At 39.2% G+C, this 24,249-nt stretch overlaps 1 protein-coding gene across 1 annotated transcript; it reads left to right on the top strand.

Annotated features, from left to right (window-relative positions):
• The first annotated feature begins 921 nt into the window (after positions 1-921).
• stk10 (serine/threonine kinase 10) lies at positions 922-24,136 on the top strand. Its single transcript, XM_077591678.1, has 20 exons — positions 922-1,381; positions 6,886-7,050; positions 9,874-9,922; positions 10,369-10,518; positions 11,832-11,904; positions 12,510-12,704; positions 13,162-13,243; positions 15,315-15,449; positions 16,511-16,813; positions 17,187-17,576; positions 18,678-18,802; positions 19,138-19,261; positions 19,390-19,569; positions 20,313-20,405; positions 20,489-20,618; positions 20,702-20,826; positions 21,081-21,269; positions 21,381-21,506; positions 21,588-21,701; positions 22,532-24,136. Exons 1-20 carry the CDS (start codon positions 1,223-1,225, stop codon positions 22,673-22,675), a joined length of 3,051 nt encoding a protein of 1,016 aa, XP_077447804.1. The 5' UTR covers positions 922-1,222; the 3' UTR covers positions 22,676-24,136.
• Positions 24,137-24,249: the final 113 nt, after the last annotated feature.

The raw sequence follows: 24,249 nt of genomic DNA, 5'->3' as shown, positions 1-24,249 counted from the left end.
ATAATGTTTCCATTTATGAAGCTGTTGCCTTAATAGATGAATTTCAAACCCGAGTACGTGGTGTTGGAGTTAGTATAAAGCAACAAATCAACTTATCCACCTCTTCTAGTGTGTGCAGTTATATTTGTTTAAAAAAATTGGTTAAAATAGAGACACCTATGTAGCTTACTGATGAGCACAGAACATCCCTGATGACCTTGCCAAGAACTGCTCATTTAGCAATTAATCTACAGCGTCACTTTATCTTTCATTCTGTGCAGAAAATTATGCAAATCAGATATTAAATGAGCTTCATTCTAATTGTCTTTCCACAACCTAACGAGAAATTTCAAATCAATTGTTTCATTTTTCACAATAAGTGCAGTGTTCACGTTCCCCCATTCTTGGTAGATGATATTATGATGGATTACAAATGAGACAATATGACACATGTTAATGTCAATTATGTACTTTTATAGTATTCCCTTTGGCTCATTTTAATATGAAGAGCCACATGTTTGTTTCCTATTTTTTTAAGGATCTGAAATAGGCTAGAATGAACAACTTATAAAAACAGTTTTATACCATGGCTTTTTTTTCTACTGAAATTGTGTTAAATCTAATTTGGACAAGAATATTGAGTAGATGTAATGGCCCCAATCTGCCACAGGAAAGCGCTCAAGTACTGCTTTTTCATCAATTCAAAGCAAAGCAGATGTGTAGAACTTTTTGCTCTATGCAGACATTAACTATTTTTAATTCCCATTTCCAATGCAAATTGTTGAGTTGTGCAACAGTCGAGTGAACTAAAGTCGTGCCAGACGCGGAAATGAAGCTCCCTTGGACTCTGTTCAGTTTTAACAAAAAAACTACATTTCCCATTACAAAAAGTGGGCGTAGTCATGTGTGCGCTTGACGTAAGGTGGGGCGCAGCTGGTTGAGCTCGTTCAGATGCAACAAGTTGGCAGCAGAAAGTCGATCTTCCACGACTACCACGCAGCCTTTTATTCCCTGCAGGTGCCCGACAAATGAATGCAACTTTGTGGACTTTTAAACTAGCAATCCACAGAGCCCCGCGTCAACATGGACGGAGTGGAATAACCTTTTCAACGCGTATACATATAAAAGAAGAAACGTGCCTTTGTGACAAGTGTTTTTTCCCCTTCGAGGGGCAGTGAATATGCTGCGTGCGTAAATAGGCACGCGTTCAACTTTTAATTGATCAGCACCGAATCTGTGAAGAATGGCGTTGGCAAGATTCAGCAAAATCCTCCGTCTGCCCACTATTGATATTAAAAAGAAAGTCAAACAGTATGAGCACGTCCACCGGGACCTGAATCCAAGCGACCAGTGGGATATTGTGGGCGAGCTGGGCGATGGTGCGTTTGGCAAAGTCTACAAGGTAACGTGTCACCTTTACAAACGATCAATCTGTATTAAGATTTTTACGCTTTTCATTGTGTAAAATATTAACGTGCTTAAATGTGCTTGGACGATGATGAAGACTCCCTTCCTCATGTGCAAATACCACTTTATTTAATTTACAGGTGAGGTGGAGTACGTAATTGACGCTCCTTAATCTTAAGTAATTTGGGTTTAGTGCGGTTTTAGACACCTGTTGCAATTATCTGCATTTATGTATTTTCATTTCGTCTTTTAACACAGTTGATTAATTATTTAAACAAATTTGAAGAAACAGAACTTTTCATTTTGTATTCTTTTCGCTCTCTAAATGTATTAAGTTATTAATTTAATTAATTAAGTTACAAAAACAAGAATCCTGGAATCTCAGTTGTGCCTCTGATTGTGAATCCACACAGATATGAATGATTTTTTTCCCCATTTTTGGCAAGCATTTGTGTGTTGCTGATATTGTGACATATTTAAAATGACCTGTGCAATTATGCTATTAAACTAACAATGTGTCTTTCAGTGAGCAGGAATACACAAAATTACAATGAATAAATGGTGACATGGTGATAAAACATCCAAGTAAGGACATATGCAAGTTTCCAGGGAATTCATAAGTTTTTGCTATTGATAGTTTGTGTTTCTCAATGAATCCTATTTCTAGTGCTACTCTATTGTTACAAGTGAAGCGTTTGTACAAATTTCATTTGCTTCTCCTCTTTTAACAGCCCCTCCTCAGCAAACTCTCAGTAGTGAGCAAAATTGATTAATTAATAAAATGCTCCATCATGATTTATTCTCCAATTTAGTACTGTATGCCACACCTTCAGACACTTTTGCACTTGACACTTCCTTCAAATTGTAATGTTTACTAATGTTTCCAGAACAAACGAGACCAACAAGTTTCGCTGATGTTTCTAGAAACAACATTTGTACCCACAGTAGGTATTGCACATTTCTGAAATCAACCGCCCAGCCCTTTTCGGGAATCCAGAATAAATCCAGCTCCAGTGATATTAAAGGCACCCTTGTATCCAAACCTTATGAGCAGCAGCGGCAGAAATCTGGCTCAGGTTTATTTCCGTACGTGTTGGTCCAACTCGCTTGCTCCTGTACAAGTTGGCAGTGTTTGTGCCATATGAGTACAGTGGATGTCTTTCACTTGTGGAAGGAGCAGTGCTATACTCAGTCAATATTCAACAAACTGCAGTCTAAGGGAATATTAAAGAAAAAAAGTACATACTGGTTTGGCAACCAAACATTTGGTGTTGTGCCTTAAACATCTACCTGCTACATTTTTTGGGGTAGACACAGGGGTACTCTTATCAATGGTTCCTGGAAATATATTGTTCTCCATTGTGCCTTATTCCTTGACTTGAAAACAATGTCATAGTTCGTGGAAAGACCTTCGCAAATAGCTTTGCTTTAAGTGGCCTGAAAGATGACATTTCTACACAAATGATGAGTGAAAGCTTGCGATACCTAACAGTGAATGTCATAGGGCTGCATCGTTGTGCAAGCTTCTGAAAATATCAACTGCTATGTGGCAGGAAGGGGGCCTCAAGTGGTAAAAGTCACTGCTATACAGGATGTTTACCACTGAAAGTGCAAAGGGTACATACTGTATCGCGTGCAAGTCTTGACACATTTTGATCCTTTTCGATAAGATTTAAGTTAGTTTTGATTTCCCTGTCAAATTCTGATTGTTGCAATGGCGGGCTTTATTTCCAGAAATGGAGATTGGATATGGCGCCTGTCAAGCTGAAAGTAAAAAAAGGTTAATGACACCATGGGGAAAATAACAGCTCTTGCTCAAGGGAGTGTGTAAATACCTGATGTGTGTATGAGTTACAGAAAGTCCTCAGTTCATTTCGAAAAAAGTATTATTCTGTAACATTAATACTTGAGGGTAGTATAATTACAAAAGGATGAAGACACAAAACTTAACTGATAAGGTTGTATGCGTTACAGTATTAATAATATAAGGCACACCTGATTATAAGTTGTATGAGAGCAACCGTGAAATGCATTTGTTCTTTTTTAACGTAGTTTTCTTTGATTATTTGCTTTATTGTTTAAATATTTGATTCTATGAATGCTGTGTGTCTAGACTCTAGACAATACAAGTTTGAGGTTATTTAGTGCACCCAGAATTCCTACATAAGACACCTTACATTAATTTGAAATGCAAAGGATTTTAATTGGGCCTTATTGTCCGAAAAATATAACTTACTTTGAATACTGTGTTGTATTCATTTACCATTTAGGGGGAAAAAGCCTAACGAATACATGACAGACTTTAAGAGTAAATAGTTCTGTATGTTTTTTAAGCATTATGTGGTGAAGCGAGCACCTAAATAACCCACTAAAGTACATAAATAGATGGGATATTTTAACATAGAACACATTTATGAATGCCAAATGGTGAGAGACAAGAGGAGAAAATGAATTGGACTTGGGACCTACTGTATGCCTTGCCTATTGTATTCCCTTCCATCCTTCCAGGCATTCCTGGGAAAGAGTCACGGGTGTCAAGTGAAGGCCCAAATTTTTCTGCTAACTAATTAATGAGCCGCATGCCGCTTAGCCTATTGGCCTGCTGCTCAAGTGTTTGCATAAACATGTGCAGTCTATGTAAAGTGACGCTTTTAAACTCCCATTGTGACGGTGATCCCCATAAGGGTCCGCTATGTAAAACTGCTACGACCCCATGTTTTGTTCCTTTATTCCCTTTCAGTAAATCTTGATCTAAAACTTGATTGCGAGGGTGTGGCCTCTTCCTCTTTTGCAAATCCTTTCCTATCATATATTTATGCTCAATGTAGAATTGTGACATAATGTACAGTACTCTAGAATGTGATGTTCCCCTAGTGAAGTTATCATCAGCTCTGTTTAATCTCAGGAGCCAGCTGGATCCAGGGCAAGTGATAAGAAGCAGTTTGCTGGGTGTGGGCTCATCATGTGGGGACTCCCCTCATTTCATATTGTTTCCGGTACTTTTTGAGCTTTAATACTCTTTGTGGTCCCTGGGCTCTGACTAGGTGGTGGTCTTTGAAAGTTTTATGGCACTGCTTTGACATAATGGACTCTTTGCACGGAACTGTGACATCACTTCGTCAAAGTAATGCTGTTCAATGTTTTTCCGGTTTGGAATTCCACTACTGCTGCTAATTATATTCCTTGAGTTTCCAGCAGCGTTTGATCCTTCATAAAGTGTTCTATTGTTCCAAAAAGGAAAACACGCAAGATTATCAAATATTTCCAGTATGCAGAGCATCAACTAATGTTCTAAAGCACTACTTGAAGAACCAGATCCCAGAACTCAAAATTAATATCATATTTGGGAGGCAAAAACTCGCCAGTTCCAATGATCAGACCCTTTTATGAAATACAATTAAAATGAATAGGAATGGAACTATGTTGTCTCATTCATCATTTGCTCAGCAATTTTAATATTTCCCAACCTAAGTAACCTACTTTGCCTGTTCCTTTTAGAAATGTTTACACTATTTTGTATGATGGTTAGACCAATGTTCTGTGCCCAGTCTAACTGGGTAATATGCTGTACTTAACACCCGGTTTCCTCTAAATGCTTTAATTCATGCTTTAGTCAGTCAGCAGGTTATGCAAAAGAGGAAGTACTGTGCTACCGGTTTTAAAAAAATGATATGAGCACCCCCCCAGCGCATCGAAACAAAGTGACTTTTCTCTCATAAATTGTTACTCCTCTTTTTTTGGTCACCTGATGTTATCGATGGACCTAGGGCTGGGCAATTCATGAATTTCTTTAGCTAATTTCTGCTTTTGATTTGATAATTTAGTGGGAACTTGTGCCCTGAGTTATGTGCTTTCTTGCTGTAAATATTTTGCCTCGTGGATACAAATTAGACAAAGACACAGGGCGGATGTGTTGTGACAATTGCTGTTTGGTTTTTGTGGCCAGCTACCAATTGGCAACCACTTGCGGTTGGTGAACTTGAAGGATTATGAGTAAACAGCTTGTATCTAGGACAGTGTCGACACGATAAATGATAAATCATTTGGTCCTATAATGCAAGTATATATTACTGGTCCCCCTTTGGTATGAAATGACAGCTACTTTATTGTATCTTATTAAAAATGGTTGCAACATAACGTTCCATTGTTTTTTTTGAAGGCCAACTGTCTGTGTATTCGCCCAGCATTAACATCTGTTTTTGTACTTTCACCACATCTTTTGTTAGCCCTGACAGATTATGGCCTTTGGCATAACACTGATTGCAGAGTGATGAATAAACACACAAGGTATGAAGGAAGAGATGTTAGAGGAAAATATGCACTGTGTGGCTGACAATGAGTGAGGTAAAGTTGTGAGGTAGGGCTCTCTGCATGTGTTGGAGATTTACAAACAGGAAAAACAAGATGTCAGCAGTCGACATAAGCCTTGAGACTCTTTATTTATTTATTTTTTTTTTTTTTTCTGGTCAGGATTGTGACAGTCAAAGGTCTACATTTTGATATATCCTGGAAAAGGTTTCCTATATTTCCCTGTTGGCGTTGTGAATTATCCGATGGCCTGTGTAGCCCTTTGGGACGTTTGTTGTGATAAATGTGAATGGAATTGACTTAAGTTTTCTCTATTAAAAGCAGTTATGAATACATTCCATATAACTAAAGATTCCATCGCTGCACACTGACGTTATAATAATTCCAAGGCCCCCTTCCTCGTCATTTCCTCTCAGGGTTTTGTATATCTGCCTATATCGAAACAAACTGACACGTGCCTCCTTTCCTTTCTGCTCTCCATTAGAAAACTACATGATTGGTTGACAAAATGGCACTCAGAAAATACATGGTTGGGAATAACTGTGCTTAATAAATTAAAGTTTTGAATATTATTAGTCGTGGTCAAATAGATATCATGGATTTGGAAGTCAGAGAGCTTAGTTATTATTGTGAATTTGTCACCAAATTACTGGGATCTTCTGGAAGAGTGTCTGTTTAAAAGAGTGCTGGGATGTTCACAGAGGAATGAAAGTATCTGGTGTGTGGGTGTTTACTGTTTCGAGCCTTGTTAACTGAGTGGCTGACTGACTGATGGTTTGATGGTTGGAGGAGATGTTTTGTTGACTCGCACCTTGGGGTGCCTCTCACGGGTCTGTTTGGCCAACACGCGCACTCGCTGTACGAGCACAGTGAATGTGATTGGTAAAGAAGTGTGTAGCTGTGACCTCCCGTTGATTCAGATGTTTTCCCACAGCTCCCGTCAAAAAGAAGTCAATTGGTTGTTTAGTCTGTCAGCTTCCTGTAGGTCACTGGGGGGATGCACAATTGCGCAAGTAGAGAAATACCAAACCCACTACTAAATTAGGATATGCCGAAAAAGTCGTAAAAAAAAGGGAATACCACATTTTGGGAAGGATATAGTTCCTAATCTTTAGAAAACCACATTGTTCCCTAATGCTAAACATTGTTCATAAAGATTTATTCATGTCCATTCTTTATTGTATCCACTAGGCCTGCAACAAAGAAACGGGCATTTTGGCTGCAGCCAAAGTGATCGAAACCAAATGCGAGGAAGAGCTGGAGGACTACATGGTTGAGATTGAAATCCTGGCCAGATGTGACCACCACTACATTGTGAAACTGCTGGATGCTTATTACTACAACAACCACCTCTGGGTAGGCAACTGCCACTTACACATTAAGTAAACGGGTCCTTTTGTACATCTTATCAAATCTCTTCCTCTTTGCAAATACAGGACAATCGAAGTAAAAACTAAACAAATTGTTGCACATGTTGACAGGATGTCCTTTCCTCTCTGTAGCTGACTTGATATGTTGGGGAAAGTTCTCATCAAAGCGTGATATCTCCCGAGAGAAAAATGCCTGTTTAAAATTGAAAGAAGACAATGGAGGGAGTTCAAATCCCTTGGGTGGCATAATGGATCGGGGGTGACCCGAGCCTGCCCCAATGCAGGAATGTGGACTGTATTCTTTCTAGTTCTGCTGGAGCTATTTTTCCTCAAGTATAAATTGTCCAACTCCCTCTTTAATCTCCGGGTTTTACTGGCCAACGAAAATAATGACCGTATTATGGCCCATGACCTTGAATACTCTTAAAATACTAAAGTTAGTTGTCTTGGTAATGTCGCACCCTTTAAATGCAAATGGAAAGAAATATCCAGGGTCAATGTTTAAAGGAGCATGATGTAAGATATGCACTTCAAATATACACCCTAAATGGTCCTAAGAAACATGCTTCCCTGGAGAGTTCTAGCCCCTTTTCTGAATGGTTATGCAGATATTTATGTACATTGTGTACATTTGGGTGGGGTAGTTTGACTGGGAAAAAGATGGCGTTTTCACGGGTGCACATATGTTTGCTGTAAATGAAATGGGTGTAAGGATAAACTATGTAGCCTTTTAGCCTCTTGTCTTTTCTGATTGAAATGCAATGTTGTTATGATAACGCATTGTACATATGCTCCTTTAAAATGCGCACTGCTCAAACTGAAAGAAAAAAAGCGCAAATGTCTTAATTGACATTTACAAGCGTTTTAGTGTATTTGGCCTAAGAAGGCTATTTCTCGCTAGAATACGCCATGTTACACAAACAGCTGTGGCGTGGCTCCCATGATTGTCATGTTGTCATGGTTTTTGTTGGCCATAGTTGGAATTCCTAACACACCCCCACCCTCCTTAAACAGTCTGCTCTGAAGTCAGTGAGTCACTTTTTGTGCACAAACATCCTTGCCTGTTTGTTGAAACAATTTTGTATATGTGGTTTGTACTTTTTCCAGATACTACACAGTAAATTCCTCACCTTTACTCGCTTTTTTTGTAATAACAATGTCTATGACAAAATATAGGCTCGTGCGATTTGCAGTATTTTTTAGCTACCCGATGAAACAAGTCTGTCCATGTAGCACAACTCCCACAAAATGACCAAAACATGGTCTAAAACGCCGCCTCACGCTGCTCTAGATTTAGACGGCCTATAAAAATAGGATCCCAGTATATTTTGTCTTTTTTTGGCACGGCCTGATACACTTTAGGGAAAACACAGATGACTGCACTGTTCTCACAATGCATGTGGTCGTTCATTTAGGGGGACTGCGGAGACTCTGCAGGTCTTGGTTGAAAGTTTGAGATTCTTTACAGCTCTACTCTGGCATGAAGCAGGAGAATCACAGAGGTGTGACAAGAGAAGGGACACTGCTGTGTCAGCTAAGCCTTCAGCTTTTCACATTTTTAAGATGTCACTTAAATTAGAAAAATGAAATACAGTATCTCCTCCAAATGAAAGTGTTTATTGGCAATAAAAGTAAGTAGGTTTCATTGAAAAATAGACCATACGAGACATTCAAGCACAAAGTAGAAATGTTGCTTAGCCGGTCAGGGCACATTCGTCATTGCTGAATCTTTTGTCTTAACGCTGTTAAAGGTTTTGCTGCGTGTTGCCCTGCAACTGAAACACAATCCTAGTAAATCCATACATAGGTTTTAAAGCCATGGTGATGCTAATAGAATGATAAGCACATGAAATAGGAGTTTTGTATCTGTCATGTTAAGATTGCCAACTTCCCTTTCATTGTGTGCACCTTTTTTGTCTATAGTGAAACTCCACACCCCGCACAGAGCATTGATGCTTTAACAATGTTATCATAGCAAAGTCTTATGAAAGCTATGATCTCATCTGACAGATATTTGTTTGGGATGTATTAGACATTACAGTTCTTTTCTGAAAATTGCCAATTAACCAATTCTGTAGATGTATCTACTACATCAAAACTATACACAATGGAAACTGGGATCAATAAATCAATGGAGTCAACAAATTGTAGTTTAAACAAGAGGTCTGATTGACAGCTGAGGGGAACGAAGATTGGAATGTTTCCAAATTAATTTGCATGTCAGCTGCACTATGTGGAAACAACATTGCAAAATCCAACCTTTCCATGAAACTGCTAAATAAGAGCTAAATTGGTCCCTGATCCTGGTGTGGTATGCATTTCAGTTCTTTTACCAAATATATTGTGTGCTGTATGTGTTAGAGACATATATGAGAGGATAGGAGTTGAAAGATGGTTGTTAGGGGTTACTTTTTGGCCAGCAAGACATCATTTTAGGGAGTGTCTTCTAGTTTTTCTTTTTTTCCGCCTCTCAGTCTGTGTTTTGACTTCACTTTTAAACTGCTATTATATTCTTTATGCGGCCCAGGAACTTCAGTCAAAATCATACTCCCTTCTTTTGGTGTCCATACTCAAAACTTTCACCACCCTTTTCCCCCTCTCTCTGTAAAATGGGTATTTGGTCATGAAACATTTGAATATTTTTCCTTAATGTAGCAATGTTAGACATTTTTACTGTACTGTGCTAAATATAAACATGCTGATACTATGACTTTGACATCACTTTCAGATCTCTCACCCAACTAAGATTTAGACAACATTTTTCCCTTTTTGTTGTAATTGATGTTACTAATGAAGTGCCTTTTCCTAGATCTTTATCGAGTTCTGTCCTGGAGGAGCTTTGGATGCCACAATGCTGGGTAAGTGCCGCTTTTTGCGTTCTCTGTTGCTCTGCTTTATAACCCCTTTCAACTCTACACATGCCACATTTTTAACTTTTTTTTTTTTTCTGGCAACAATGCTTTTACAACTAATTTGACCTTGAAAGATCCAGACGGGAGACTCAATGGAGTCCTTTGCCGTGGGAAAATGCCTTGTGCGTTTTTACAGTATAATCCATGTACTCATATCTGCATGTACCCCCACTGCCTCTAACTAAACACACCTTCTCTTATCCCAGATTAGCAACAGCAACACTACCTGTGACACTTTAGTCCCCGGATGACTTTTGTAATCATGAGTAGAATTAACTCATTAGATAAAACCCCCTCTCTAACCTGGAATTTGCCAAGTTGGCACCCGTTCAACAATTGATTCTACATCCTTCCTCCTTTTGTTGTTCTTTTCTACCTTTTGCATTGATCAGAGTTGGATCGAGGGCTGACTGAGCCCCAGATAAAGGTGGTATGCCGGCAGATGCTGGAGGCTCTAGTTTACCTCCACAGCATTAAGATCATCCACAGAGACCTGAAGGCCGGAAACATTCTCCTGATGCTGGAAGGGGACATCAAACTAGGTAAGGAATGCCTAGTCATTCAATTGTTCTATTTTGAGACTTTCATTCCTTTCTGAACGCAAGTACAATTGCAATCAGAGATAGATTATTTGATAAGACTTCTAATCTAACATTGTTCCTACATAACCACTCTACTGCATTCGATACCGGAAAATCCAGCAAAATATCTTTGACATAGATCATCACCATTACTCATGTACCTGCAATTGAAAGACCTCTACTGGTTGCCTCAACCGGGTTCCAAATAACATTGTAAATCACTGACACTGGTTGCAACGACACCCTTGAATGCAGCATCCTTGCGTGGGAAAACATGCCTCTCATTCTTGCATTTTTATAGCCCCTTTTGAAGAGGGCTTGAAATTCTTCACATTGCACTGTCTAAGTTGTGGATGTGACCCAGTGAGGTGCATGACACATGTACAAAGTATAGGTCTCCAAAAAATAGAGGGGAAGTGGTTTCTTTAAGACCTCGCTGACATTTCAAACCCTCATTAAAATGTGGAATCACTTTTTTAAAATTTAATCCAAACTCTATCACACACGTAGTTTTAGCAACAACAACAAAAAACTGCAAAGGACAAATAACCGCTCTTTTAATTAATACTAATCAAACTAGTTTTACCTGCTGTATGTCAAGGTCATAGTCAAGTTCAACGTTTCATTGGCAACAAACCAAGTATCAATATTACTTTTATTGATGTTTTTACTGAGCTGGGCATTGTTCTAAATTACTTTTTGTCTTTTTACCCCATTATCTTACATTTTTGTCTAGGACAGCATATTTACATGCAGCTTTTTGGGTGTTACTTCTTTAAACTCATTTTGTCATCACAGTGACTAATTTACTACCTCCACCATTTTTATAGTTGGACCAAAAATGTTGTTATTCAGGCATTTAGTGAACAAGATTCTTTTTGTGGGACACACCCTGTCTACGTCACTAAAGAGAGGAAATCCTTTACAGGCATGATGTATATGTGGCTTTGCCCTTTTAACTGTCATGGAATTCTTGGCACACAGCTGAAATGTCCTACAAATAGTCCAAAACCTGTTAGATTGTATTGTTGACGTTTAAGTGAGGCAGTTTTAGAAAGGGGTGCCTTGTAATTGAAAGAATCTGGGGCTTCAGCCAAACCCAAAGCAATCCTGGCCTAGACAAATTCTAATTTTTACTCTAAACTTTTAGATTTGCTTGATTTATGTTGGCAACATTTGTACCAGTTTACACGCAACATTTATCGCGTTTAATATATTTATCTCCATGAAATGATTTTAACACCGTTATTATTTTTTCCCCCTACTTTTTCTAGCTGATTTTGGCGTATCTGCTAAAAACACCATGACCCTCCAACGAAGAGATTCTTTCATCGGCACGCCCTATTGGTGAGTTTTACATGCTCACCTCATGGAAGGGAATACATCATTGGGCTGGGTTAAAACATTTATATTGGAACCCCTGGACACTGAAGTGGGACATGGGACCACATTTCTCATAAACCTAAAGGTCTTTTTGTTCTGCCCAGTTATTCTTCTCTCAATGCCGTCAATTCAAGCAAAATCTGAAGTGTAAAAACTAGACTTTGGAATTCTTTTGATATGTTAGCTGCAAATGATCCATGAGTCAAGAAGTTTGTCTGCTCAGAGCTTTAATCCTTTTGTATTGTCACAACAGAGTTGTTTTGGTTTTTTCCTGAACAAATTGCCCATCTCCTTTTGAAGGCTTGAAGACTAGGCTTTGGCCTTAAATGTCACATTGTCAGCCATTGGCTAGAACAGCTTCAGCAAAGTGGGGTGCAAATGTTGTTTTCCAATCCAGCAATTGCTGCTGCAAGATCACAACCATTTCAAATTACCAGCCAATTCAATCAGAGAGATGAAACGAGCTTGTTGTTGACACATTTAAACTATTAGGATATTACTTCTTTCACTTTTTATAGACAAATTATTTTTGGGTTGCGTTCAGGCTAATTCCTGTGTCTGTCTGGCAGGATGGCTCCAGAGGTTGTCATGTGCGAGACCATGAAGGATGCTCCATACGACTACAAGGCCGATATCTGGTCCCTTGGAATTACATTGATTGAAATTGCTCAGATTGAACCCCCTCATCACGACCTAAACCCCATGAGGGTGCTGCTGAAGATTGCCAAATCAGAGCCTCCCTCATTAGACCATCCAAACAAATGGTGATGAAAGTGGAAACTCTCCACGAATTACTTGCTTAATTTGACATTTCTTTAGTTCCCTTACAATAATGGGATCTGTGTCTGTAATTACCTGCCTACTGCTACATATTGTGTTTTATTACTCTCTGCTGTTCAATGCCTCACTTGGTTTCCCCTCCATTCAGTGACATTGAACATGAAAAGGTGCTGAACAAGGACTTTTTCCACTGCTTAACTTTTACGAGCAAAAATGTGCAACACAACTTTCCCAAAGGTGCCGAAAGGGGACTCGTGACGCAGTGCACAGCCATCATTTTTGTTGGAAGTTCGTTTTTACGAAATCCAGCTGTGCACAGGGGGAGATCCGCATGTATCAACATGACATGTCTCCCACTTGCTATGTTGAGCTGTCCTGCAAGATTCCCTCCCACTTTTTTCCTTATTTTTCTTTGTTTCTACTCTGCGACTGTTTTCACAGGTCACCAGAGTTTAAAGATTTCCTGAGGAGAGCTTTGGATAAGAACCCAAAGACCCGTCCGACTGCGGTACAGCTCTTGGGGGTAGGCCAATTGCATTGCCCTGCTCACGTTACATTTGACACGCCAACATCATACAATACATAGACAAGGATGACAATGCCTGATTAATGCACACTAATGGGGATGTAACATGGAGTAAATTTAGTTTCATACTCCAAGTCACCAAAATTACATGATTGCGATATCTTATCGAAAGTGACCGTTAAACCAGCTTGATGTGAAGTCTGGGCAGGGGGCATCTTATCGAAGAACTAGTCAGCATGTTGTGGTTTCTAACAGCAGAGCTATTAAAATTCAGAGGCATGGTTTTCCTGCCTTGATCACCACAGCTGAGGGAAAGGCAGCTGTATACATTCCCGGCCTCGACCGCGGAGAACATGTTGGTATCACGCCTCGCCTTGTTCTCCACAGCTGGCTAGTTGGAGAGATGACAAACTCAGATCCATGCGCACACACTGGGGGGTCGTGTCTGTTTTCTCCACCGGGGGGGAAAGAGACGGGCGCGGCCCGCCTTTTGGTGCCATGCTGGATGTTTTAGATGTGTATCACGGCCTTGGCTTGCAGTGGTTTTAGATAACAAGTAGTTTTGCCATGTTTTTGGGACACATCATCATTTTAAGGTGGAATTGCAGTGATTAATCACTGAGTAACAAATGTTTTGTTTTTGTTTTCTCTACTTACTAATACTGAGTAATGTGACATAGTATTACTTAGTCAAGATTGCAAGAAACCGTTGTTTCCAAAATATTTTTTTAATCACTATGATCAATGTTTACACAGGATTACATACATTAAATGGCCAGTAGTACTTCATTGTGCGGATGTATTCCAGAGTTGTGGTGTATTGAAGTGCCATCAAGTGGAGATTTTAAATTGTTAGTTATTTTAAAGATTATTGTCTGGCGCCTTTTATCTTGCAAAACCAATTCTCGTTATATCAACAATGTACTCTCCCAGTTATTGCAACACAGACACCCTTGTGCTCTGCTTCCTTCAAATGGTTCATGTTTAACTTCTTCCCAACCAGCCATGCATATGTGACTTAGTGCTTTCAAGGCAACATAAAACCACAAAAGAGAACATAAGCACCATTGTTGTTCCTTTTTCATTTGATTCAGCTTGTTTCATCTGAGAAAATTGATCTTTTTCACATGAGAATGACTTTTTTTGGGCCACCGATTAAACAAAAAAACGTATCATGCTTTAAAACTTGAAGTACTAAATAATTAGTGTATGAGCCAGGTCAACTTAAAGAACAGTATAATTTTTATGTCAGAGGTAATACAAACACTACTGAGCTCTGATGTTTGTTTTGTGATTGTGTGAATTGATTCAACAATCATTAAGACTTGTCGGATGAATTGAGATTGTACGGTGGCTTTGATAAACTGGTTTTGCTAGAGCCCGTTTTTAAAGTTTTCATTTCAATTTCTTCGGTTACCCTGGAGTTAAGTGGGCAACTGTCCAAGCCGTCCTCGCCTTTTGTGTCTAGTTGAATAACTCAATGCCCTTCGATCCTGAACTGGATAACCATAACTGATGAATGAATGTTGAGTGCACCTAATGTAATGTATGTTTGCCATTTGTGCTGTAATACGACGCCACTCAGCATTTACACTTCCTGCCTCATTAGACAAAAGCTGGCTGTTCTTTCAAATCAAGGGAGTTAAAAGCTAAAACCACACCGAAGAAGCTCAACAAGCATGCGTCAACAATGGCAATGCAATGTCTGCCGCTGTGAACTCTCATAAATGCTTAATTTGGTCTGAATATACATAGTAATTGAATGTCTAGTCATCTTTCAAACATACTTGGCTTTTGAAAGAACACTTTTCCTTCTTTAAATAGATGACTTAGGAACAGCCAGTTTGTTTGGTCTAAGGGTGTTATTTTGAAATGTGGTGCTTTGGTGCATGTGCCTCACTTGAGTAGTAAACAATTGGGACATGACAAGTGGCACATCCAATTTCATAGCAGGGAAAGTCACCTCATGCTCTTCCCAGTTGACTGACATTACTCACATTTTTCATCAGACTCGCACTTGAATTCCTGACCTGTAACCATGGCTAATATTTCCCTCCGTTGTCCCCAGCACCCTTTTGTGAGCTCCGTGACCACAAACCGTCCGCTAAGGGAGCTGGTGGCCGAGGCCAAAGCTGAAGTCCTGGATGAAAGCGATGACAATGGAGAGGAAGGCGAGGAGGACGATGCCATGGAGCTAACTGCGGTACCAATCCCAGCTCATTTACCTAATCAGTCACTCCTTTCAATTGTCCGTTATGGTTCAAATCTAAAAAGAGGAAACGTCGCTCCATTTGAATCCTAGCTGTTTTTCATTCATGAAGCTCTGCAGCAGAAGTAGAATTGGACGATTTTCACTGGGCAGCAACAATATTTAGCAAATCATCACCTCCTAGATTATAAACAAACTGCACATTTCTTGGTCAACATTGCCAAAGGACTGAAGGTCGCTTCTCCTGAGGACATCCATGTGTCCACAGAGGCAACGAGATTAGAAAGTAACGTGGAGCACGGGTGTGCACTTCACCACCCTCAGGATAAACAAAAGAACAGTAACCGGAACACAGGGCATTCAGTCGCATCTTAAATATAGTCTTTGGTTTCATGCCCATAAAACACACAGGAAAAATGCTCAATTATTTATGGTCGTGTATTGTTCTGCCTCAGCTTTTGAAAACAACTAAACCTTCAGCGCTTTAGTATATTCTAATCAAGAAGCTGCCTGTTTGAGTGTAGCCAGTTTTTTTTTCTATAGATTTCCTAAAACAGCAATCTAACCTTCTTCTTTGGCAGTAAATTCCCAGTCCAATTCATTTGGACATCTTTACTCATGGCCACGTCATCCTCTGAATATATCACGACGACTGTCCTGATATTTTTTTATGTCATTACTTGCATGAATTTCAAATTGCATGATGAAAATATCTCTTAGGAAAACACATAAAACAATGATTTACTGTGCAGATACATTTATGCTTGTTTTTTTTTAGCACAGATTTGAGGAAATTGGGGGTTTCTATGATACAATTGCACCCAGACAATCTTATTTTTAAAGAGCATTTCTTTTTTCCTACTCGAAATTACATAATCGGACTGGGTGCAAAAAAGTATTGAGCAGGAATGCTTGCATTCTTTCCAGTTAACAGTTGTTAACATTAAATGTGCACTAGTAGCTTGAAGGGTTTCACATATGGAAAGACTGCTACTGTAATTACAGTATGGCCACGCCAATGCGTCATTACAATTGTCTTGTCTTTTCCATTCTAGACCAGCCAGACAAGTTTGGAAGGAGACCAGTCTCCTGGCCCTTCAAGTCCCACGGCATCCTCCTTGGTTTTGCCAAAATCTTTACAGGGAACGGGGTCAGCTTTAATGACAGAGAAGAAGCCGGAAACTGTTATGGTCGCCCCCGTTCCCTTGCCTCGGCACAATCTCCCCTCAAAGGACCAGGTAGATTTTGGGGAGAAGCTGGAGTCTGAGAAATACGAGAGCGGCGTGTCGATAAAGACTTCCAGCTCCGACTCTGGCATCGAGGATGGGAAGAGCACTCCTACATCTGAGGAAGAGAAGGTACACATTGCATTTAGGGCTGCAGTACAAGTTAGGGATTTTGGAGGAGTCTTAATTTTGTCCCATTTCTTTTAAGATATGTCTTGCTGGCTCCGATCCGGACTTTTTAGCGATCAGAGATATTTGTTTTTAATGCCTAGTTCCATCAGAAATACATTCATAAATGTTGCTTAACACATATTATTTTTTTAAAACTTAGTTCTATCTTCTAATGGACCAGTAGTATGTGCGTGTATGGTAGATATATACCATGAACTTTGATTTCATCTACATTTTTGTTTAGAGGGAAATTTTATGTTTCTCACTTCCATATATTTTAAAATGTTGTCATTACAAATTTTGAGGTTTGTAATGGCAATCCAATTTTTTTCAGGTGGCTGTGGAGGCAGAACCGCTACCACGTCTGCGCCAGTCCGATGTATCCGAAGAAAGTGTTGCCAGTATTGATTTGCCGGAAGTGCCGAGGAACCAGCTGTCTCCGGACCAAAGCACAGACATGGTGTACACCCACGTTGCGCCCGGCTCAAAGCAGACTCCAGGAGTCATTTCGTCTGCTACTTCACCCGCACCTACTTCCGGGCCGACCAGCCTTCTGAGGAAGATGACTGTTAATCGAGGATCAATAGAAGATTCTCCTGATTTGGCCTTGCCTAAAGTCAACGGACGGATCAATAGCACCCGGTACTCATATACGGGCAGCATGGAGACAGCGAGCTTGAAGAGCCTGTCTTTGAATAAGGAGAGCTTTTCGGTATCTGCAAGGGTGAGTCCACATCAAACAAGCATGCCATGCGGCTCTTGGTTCTGCCTTTCAGCAAATGTTTATTTAGAATGTTGGAACAATTAAGTTGTGAAAAAATAGTAAAGAAGGAGCCTTGTGTCTTCAGGTAAACTCCTCCTTGGAAAAAGGATATAGCGAGGAACTGAAACTGCATTGTGTCGTTTTTCGGGGTGGGCCTAGGATAACTGTAATGGAGGGTTTTCTGTATTTATATTGTTACCCCCATATATTACATACAGGAAACTTGATGTGGGATATCAACAAGATTGTTGAAAAATATTGCAACTCAAATTGGCTGAGTCTTGGGTTCAAGGTGTCATTTTGTTGAATTACTGTATTACTACCGGAGATTATCAGAATGGCATTCTGTGTATTCATTTGAATGAGTGCATCAGAGGGATCGACTGTTATCAGAGTTCTCTCAGTCCGTGCGTGCTATGCAAATGGATTTGAGTTCATTGTTTCGGGGTAATACATTGACAATTTCCAAAAGGAACAAACGACGATGGTAAATACGGATGACAGTGTCGTCACTGGATTCCAACAAGCTGCCCTTCCAGCAAAATATGCATCATGCTTCATTCATGGAAAGCTAAAGTGGCCTTTGTATGGACACAGTCCAGTGCTTGCCCTCTGTGAATGGTCGTCTCTGTGTGATATCCAGTTGCTTCTAGAGCTTCATGGACGCTGACTGACTATGACTGGAATCCTGTTGATTCTGTGTGAAGTCTTGTCTCCCTGCATAGAACCGTTTATTCAAAAAGAGGCTCTGTGATGTCAGTGACTGAACCTTGGACATAAAGGCAAATTTAACATGCCTTCACTTTCATATTTGTTTTCGCAAATCTGTGCGTACACACAATGCACACGTGTACTAAAAAGCTTTAAAGTAATGTTTTGTTTGGTACAAATTATTCATCCCAGCAAAGCTATGTTAGTCTTTCTGTAATAGTGTAAATATTTGTCATTAATGGGGTTCAAACAATCTTATCAACTGCCCAAATTTGACAATCACATTCATAATTCTCCAGACTGTTTTTTTTGTAACATTTACCACATCCCCTTTTTCTTTCGTTCCCGCAGGACTACTCGCGGAAGACGTTAAAGCGAACCAGGAAGTTTGTGGTTGACGGCGTCGAGGTGAGCGTGACAACCTCTAAGATCATCCGGGATGATGAGAAGAAGAATGAGGAGATGAGATTTCTCAGGTATGCGGATGAGCCTCCTTTTTCACATCCTATCTCAATCTTCAGCATCTTGATCAACTACAAAGGACCATGAGACCGTGATTAGAAAAAAAAGTCACATTTTGAATCGAAGTTGAATTTAATCTACAAGCAGAAATTAGATTTCTATTTTGTAATGGTGTTACTTGACTTTTTGGAATTGTAGTCTTGGTTTGTTCATGAAATCCACACTAAAGTGTAAAGAGTCCATATCATTAAATAAATCTTTCATGCAAGTCTAATGTCACCTAGTGGTGAGAATTTGACAGTACATTTACATGCACAGCCTTAACTACATTTGAAATTTGTCTGTTTAGGCGCCAGGAGCTTCGTGAGCTGCGTTTGCTCCAAAAGGAGGAGCAACGATCTCTCGCTCAGCTGCAGGCCAAACTGGAAACACAGAGAGACCAAATGCAAAAACGTTTTGACCTGGAAATGCATGTAAGAGGCCACTCGTGAAATGCAACGCAACATTTGAGCATTTACACACAATGTATACAAACTATTAGGGTGCTCTATTCTATTACTTCCATTGGGTTGAGCGCACTGCTACAATGTTGTGTCGACAGATGAAAAAGAAGTTCTTTGATACAGAGATGGAGTCTCTGGAGAAGCAACAGAAGCAGACCGTTGAGAAGATGGAGGCGGACCACCAAAATAAACTCAAAGACGAAGGCAAACGCATCAAATCAGAGCAACAGCGTGAACACCAGAAGTTCCTGGATCATCAAAAACTGAAAAAAAAGGAGGTCTGTACACTTAACTTTAAAACTTTACTTTTACGCTTTACTTTTACCCTTTACTTTTACCCTTTACTTTTACCCTTTACTTTTACCCTTTACTTTTACCCTTTACTTTTACCCTTTACTTTTACCCTTTACTTTTACCCTTTACTTTTACCCTTTACTTTTACCCTTTACTTTTACCCTTTACTTTTACCCTTTACTTTTACCCTTTACTTTTACCCTTTACTTTTACCCTTTACTTTTACCCTTTACTTTTACCCTTTACTTTTACCCTTTACTTTACCGAGGACCCTGTGTTCAAATTCATTTTTCAGATTTTTTCTTCTGTCTACAATACACTTTTTTATGACAATAAGGTAAACCTACTACGGACAGAATGGAGGCAGCAAGTTGTTTTTTAATAGCGATCCACAAAGATTTCCACATAAATAAAACACTGATTCTTAGTATTGTTTAAATTGCACTTAACAAAAGTCCATAACAAGATTATTCATCAGTGAATGCAAATATTTATTTTTGGGAGTATATAGATATTAGGTGTACTTATTTGTATGTGCCAAAATAATTTGGAACCTCAGGTCTGGAACATCACAATTTATTCCATAATTGAGAATTTATTCACTGATATGGACTATTGGCATCTTAATTAGGTGATTATTTTTCACACTGAACTGGGTGGACTAATTAGATTTTCGTATTAGCCAATTGTGCAAGTAATCAAATACTTTTTTCATGTTGCTTTGCAGTTAAAACATGCCATTGACAAGCTGCCAAGGAGTGAGCGCAAAGAACAATCAAAACAACGAATGAGTTCCTTCCAAGAAATGAAGCAAAAAGAGGCTAGTGATATATATATTTTTCAGTTCTTGTTTTGTTTTTGGAAATAATTGTTTCTGGATTTATTACCCTTTTTGTCTGGAAGGAGGAACAGTTCCTGGCTGCTCAGAAGAAAAACCTAGACGCCTCCATCTATCAAATCGTCGTCAACAACAAGAATGACATTATCAATACAGAGAAGGATTGTCTGGAAAAGAAGCATCGACTAATCCGAGGTTGGCTGTCTATAAAGGCGGATGAGACTGTCATGACATGCTCAACAATGTCCTCCATCTATTTTGCTTGTCGATTTGCTCAGATCGTGAATCTTCAGTATGGGAAGTGGAGGAGAGGATACTCCATGAGACGCGCCAACTACAAAAGCAACAACTCAAGGATCAATTTTTCCACCAACGGCATCTACTCCTTAGAAAACACGAAAAGGTAAGCTAGATGATGAGAATTTAAAAGAACCAGTGCAAAAATAGCAATAGTGAACCACCAATAGGTAGATCTTCACTTTACGGACAAGTGTGTGTGTGTGTGTGTGTGCGTGTGTGTGCGTGCATGTAGATTTCTGTTTGTTTGAAAATAGAAATACTGCACCAAAATTATCTTGGCATATTAACAGCATAACATAATAATGTCCTGAGTGTCAGTATAGAGTGAACAGCTTTCTGCTTTCTGGTCCCATGCAGGAGCTGGAACACATGCAGCAATACAATCAGCGTATGACCGAGCTCCTGAAAGCTAATCAGCAACAGGAGAAGAGCCGCTTTCCCAAAATTCAGCGTACTGATGCCAAAACCCGCTTGGCCATGTTCAAGAAGAGCCTGCGCATCAACTCCACAGGCAGCAGCTCAGAGGAAAGGGAGAAGATTAAACAGGTACCGCTGTAAGAATATCATCAAATAAGGACACTCGTGTACTCCATGGTTATTGATCAGTGTGACTATCAAAAATAAATTTTCCACATTGATTCTGTTTTGCTTCTACAGTTTTCCCAGCAGGAAGAAAAGCGTCAAAAGAGCGAGAGACAGCACATGCAGCAGAAGCACGAGAACCAGCTGAGGGAGATTTTTGGCGACTGTGAGGGAAATATACGAGAGCTGCAGCAGTTGCAGGTACACACACTTTTTTGGCTGGGGGGTATTATTGTTTGTACCCAAAAGTTTTTTCAAAGCATCCATCTTTTGTTTTCTCAGAATGAAAAATGTCACGTGCTTGTTGAAAATGAAACACAGAGGCTCAAACAACTTGATGATCAGCACAATCAGCTACTGAAGGATTGGCGGGAGAAGCTGAAACCCAGGAAGATTGTAGGTTTACTGGCGTGTTATACATATTTTATATATTTTGATCCTGACATAATGACCTCCAGTTGTAGATTTTATCTACAAAAGGCAGGAAATTATGTTTTCGGTTCCCTATATCTCTCGTCTGTCTTCACGAATGAATAAAGGAAATTCCTTTATTCATTCATGAAGACAAACTTATGGTATGAAACTGAAGCGATTACATTTTGGGGTTAGTATGGTCAAAAGTCACAAAAAGCCAGAAAAGGACATTTGTGATTACGTCATAAAGGATTAGCATATTCAATTTAAACTTAAAGCACGGGTGTCGAACCCAGTTTGGTTGGCGAGCCAGATTCATGGTGATCAGATCTCATGTGGACCATTTTAGATATAATATTTAGATTTTATTTTATTTTATAAATGGATTAAAAGAACTGGATTAAAAGCCCTGAATATTCAGTTTTTATAGATCTAAAGCAATGTTTATTTTAGCTTTTTTTAAAATATTTTTAGATTTTACAAAATTATTTTTGAACTAAAAACAGATTTTTTTTTTTTTTTAAATTCCAATTATTGAATTAAAAGGTGGAAAATCAGGAAATTTAATATACATCAATACTCTTCATTTTAATTTGATCCTAAAACAGAAACTCGGCACTCATGATTTACTTTCCCGGGCCACACAAAATGATGCAGCGGGCCAGATTTGGCCCCCGGGCCGCCACTTTGACACATGACTTAAAGGGTAGTTGATTGAAGGGAAGGGGCCAAAAGTCATAGAGGTCAGAAATATGCCGATGCCTTGAATTTGGCTGCCAAGGCAGGGATCATCATCTTATTTTCTGTCACAGGCACTCGAGGAGTCTCTGAACAACAAGAAGAAGGACCAGGAGGCTTTCTTCAAGATCAACGAATTGGGTGACTTCCCAAGTCCAGGAGGCTCCATTGGCAAACTCTCCAAGTTTGTGCCCTATCAGGAATCTTCTACCACATAAGCTAAAAGTCTCTTTCCCATATTCAGGGCAGGGTTAAATGGACAATTCCAGAGTTGAGTGGACATGGAGTGTCAAAGTTGTATGCGGGTGGGTTCAAGTTGAAGGAATACCCCTGCTGAGACCCTGGTCCAAACGTCCAGTTTAGGGACAGTCCCACAAAGACTCACCCATTCTGTCATCTGTGCATGGTACCAACACTTGATTTAAAAAAAAAATACCTTGACGATGCCTGTCCATAGTTCTTCACTTGCCATTGATATTTTTATGTCTGGAGGTGAAACTTCCTTCATTCTGCTGCTATGATACTCATAAGCACACTTTTTCTAAAGATTCAAGATTCCCCCAAACAGTTTGTGACAGCATTGTTGCTTTGCTTTTTGTTTGCTGCCAGTAATGACAAAAATCCCTTTCCAAAATGATCTGTGTTCATGCTTATTTGTTTGAACATTTTTTTCCCTTAAATGCTTAAATCTTCATAATTCATCATTGAAGACCAAAGGCCACACCCATTGATAGTTTATAATGTGGTGAAAATGTTTTTTTTCCTCTATTGGAGAGGGTGTTGTCTTTACTCCCCCCAAAGCTTAACTAAGGATTTTTCCGTATATTTGCAAAAGGGATATTTGTTAATGAAAATTTAAAACTACGTGAACTTTACTTTCATGTATGCTTTATATTTTGTCCCAGAGATGCCAAAGTATGCCTTATTTATTTTTCCACACAGTTAAATCTAAATTCATCACTGTATATTTTTAATTTAAGTACTTTAAAATACATATTTTAACACAGAGCTGCACTATGAAGGTGTTTGTTAATATAATTATCTTTATTTTAATATTTAGAATGGGTTATTGGCTTAAACCAAATAGATCAAAAGCAGTGATTTCTTTGTAATTGTTATTTTGGAATGCATATTAACTACAGAAGCTAGAAGTTATTGTTTTACTGTAGAAATCAGCCACACACTGGACAGGAAGGGACAAAACTAAAGTGAAATACTGTTTTCTGTTTGTCAGTTGACAAATTTAAAACACTCGAGTGTTTAATTGTTGCAGAAGTGAACTGCGTGCAAGCCAACGTGCAATATTCTTTTTTTTAATTTTTTTCCTTTTAAAGATCTCGGGTGTTTTTTGTTGATGTTCTTTGCCTTCCTTTGCACCAAGGAGAGTAACTGAGGAGTTTCTACTTCCACTTGAGCCATCCTTTGTTTTGCAAGGGGGCAGAATTCTTGCATTTTAGCCCTTTAAATGTGTTTTTAATTAGCATTTAGGTACACTTTAATTCAACTCTCTAATCGACTTTTTTTTAGGTTCCTGGGTCCTTTTTAGCCCTTCCTGTCTGCCTCAGTTTGCATATTGTGGTATGTATGATGGTTTTTGAGTGTGATGAAAACTCAGAAGGAACCACTGTTGTAAATGTCTAATAAATGCAGATTTTCTAATTAAAGGACTCAAGAGGCTATTTCCTTCATTAAGCATTTGAATTCAATGACTCCTAAACAAAGGTGAGAAATGCTAATTATATCCCTTACTTACTATATCCATGGACTACTTCTTTCAGCAGATGGTGGCGCT

The sequence above is a fragment of the Stigmatopora argus genome, chromosome 22 (assembly GCF_051989625.1).
Source record: "Stigmatopora argus isolate UIUO_Sarg chromosome 22, RoL_Sarg_1.0, whole genome shotgun sequence".
NCBI classification, from domain to species: domain Eukaryota; kingdom Metazoa; phylum Chordata; class Actinopteri; order Syngnathiformes; family Syngnathidae; genus Stigmatopora; species Stigmatopora argus.
Note: the sequence above shows the minus strand (reverse complement) of the source record. Positions and strands in the feature narration are given on the sequence as shown.

Coding starts and splice junctions, on each gene's coding strand:
- stk10 (XM_077591678.1), top strand. CDS start 1,223: ATGGCGTTGGCAAGATTCAGCAAAATCCTCCGTCTGCCCACTATTGAT. Junction 16,814..17,186: donor CTACATCTGAGGAAGAGAAG/GTACACATTGCA, acceptor AATTTTTTTCAG/GTGGCTGTGGAGGCAGAACC. Junction 19,570..20,312: donor AAAAACTGAAAAAAAAGGAG/GTCTGTACACTT, acceptor GTTGCTTTGCAG/TTAAAACATGCCATTGACAA.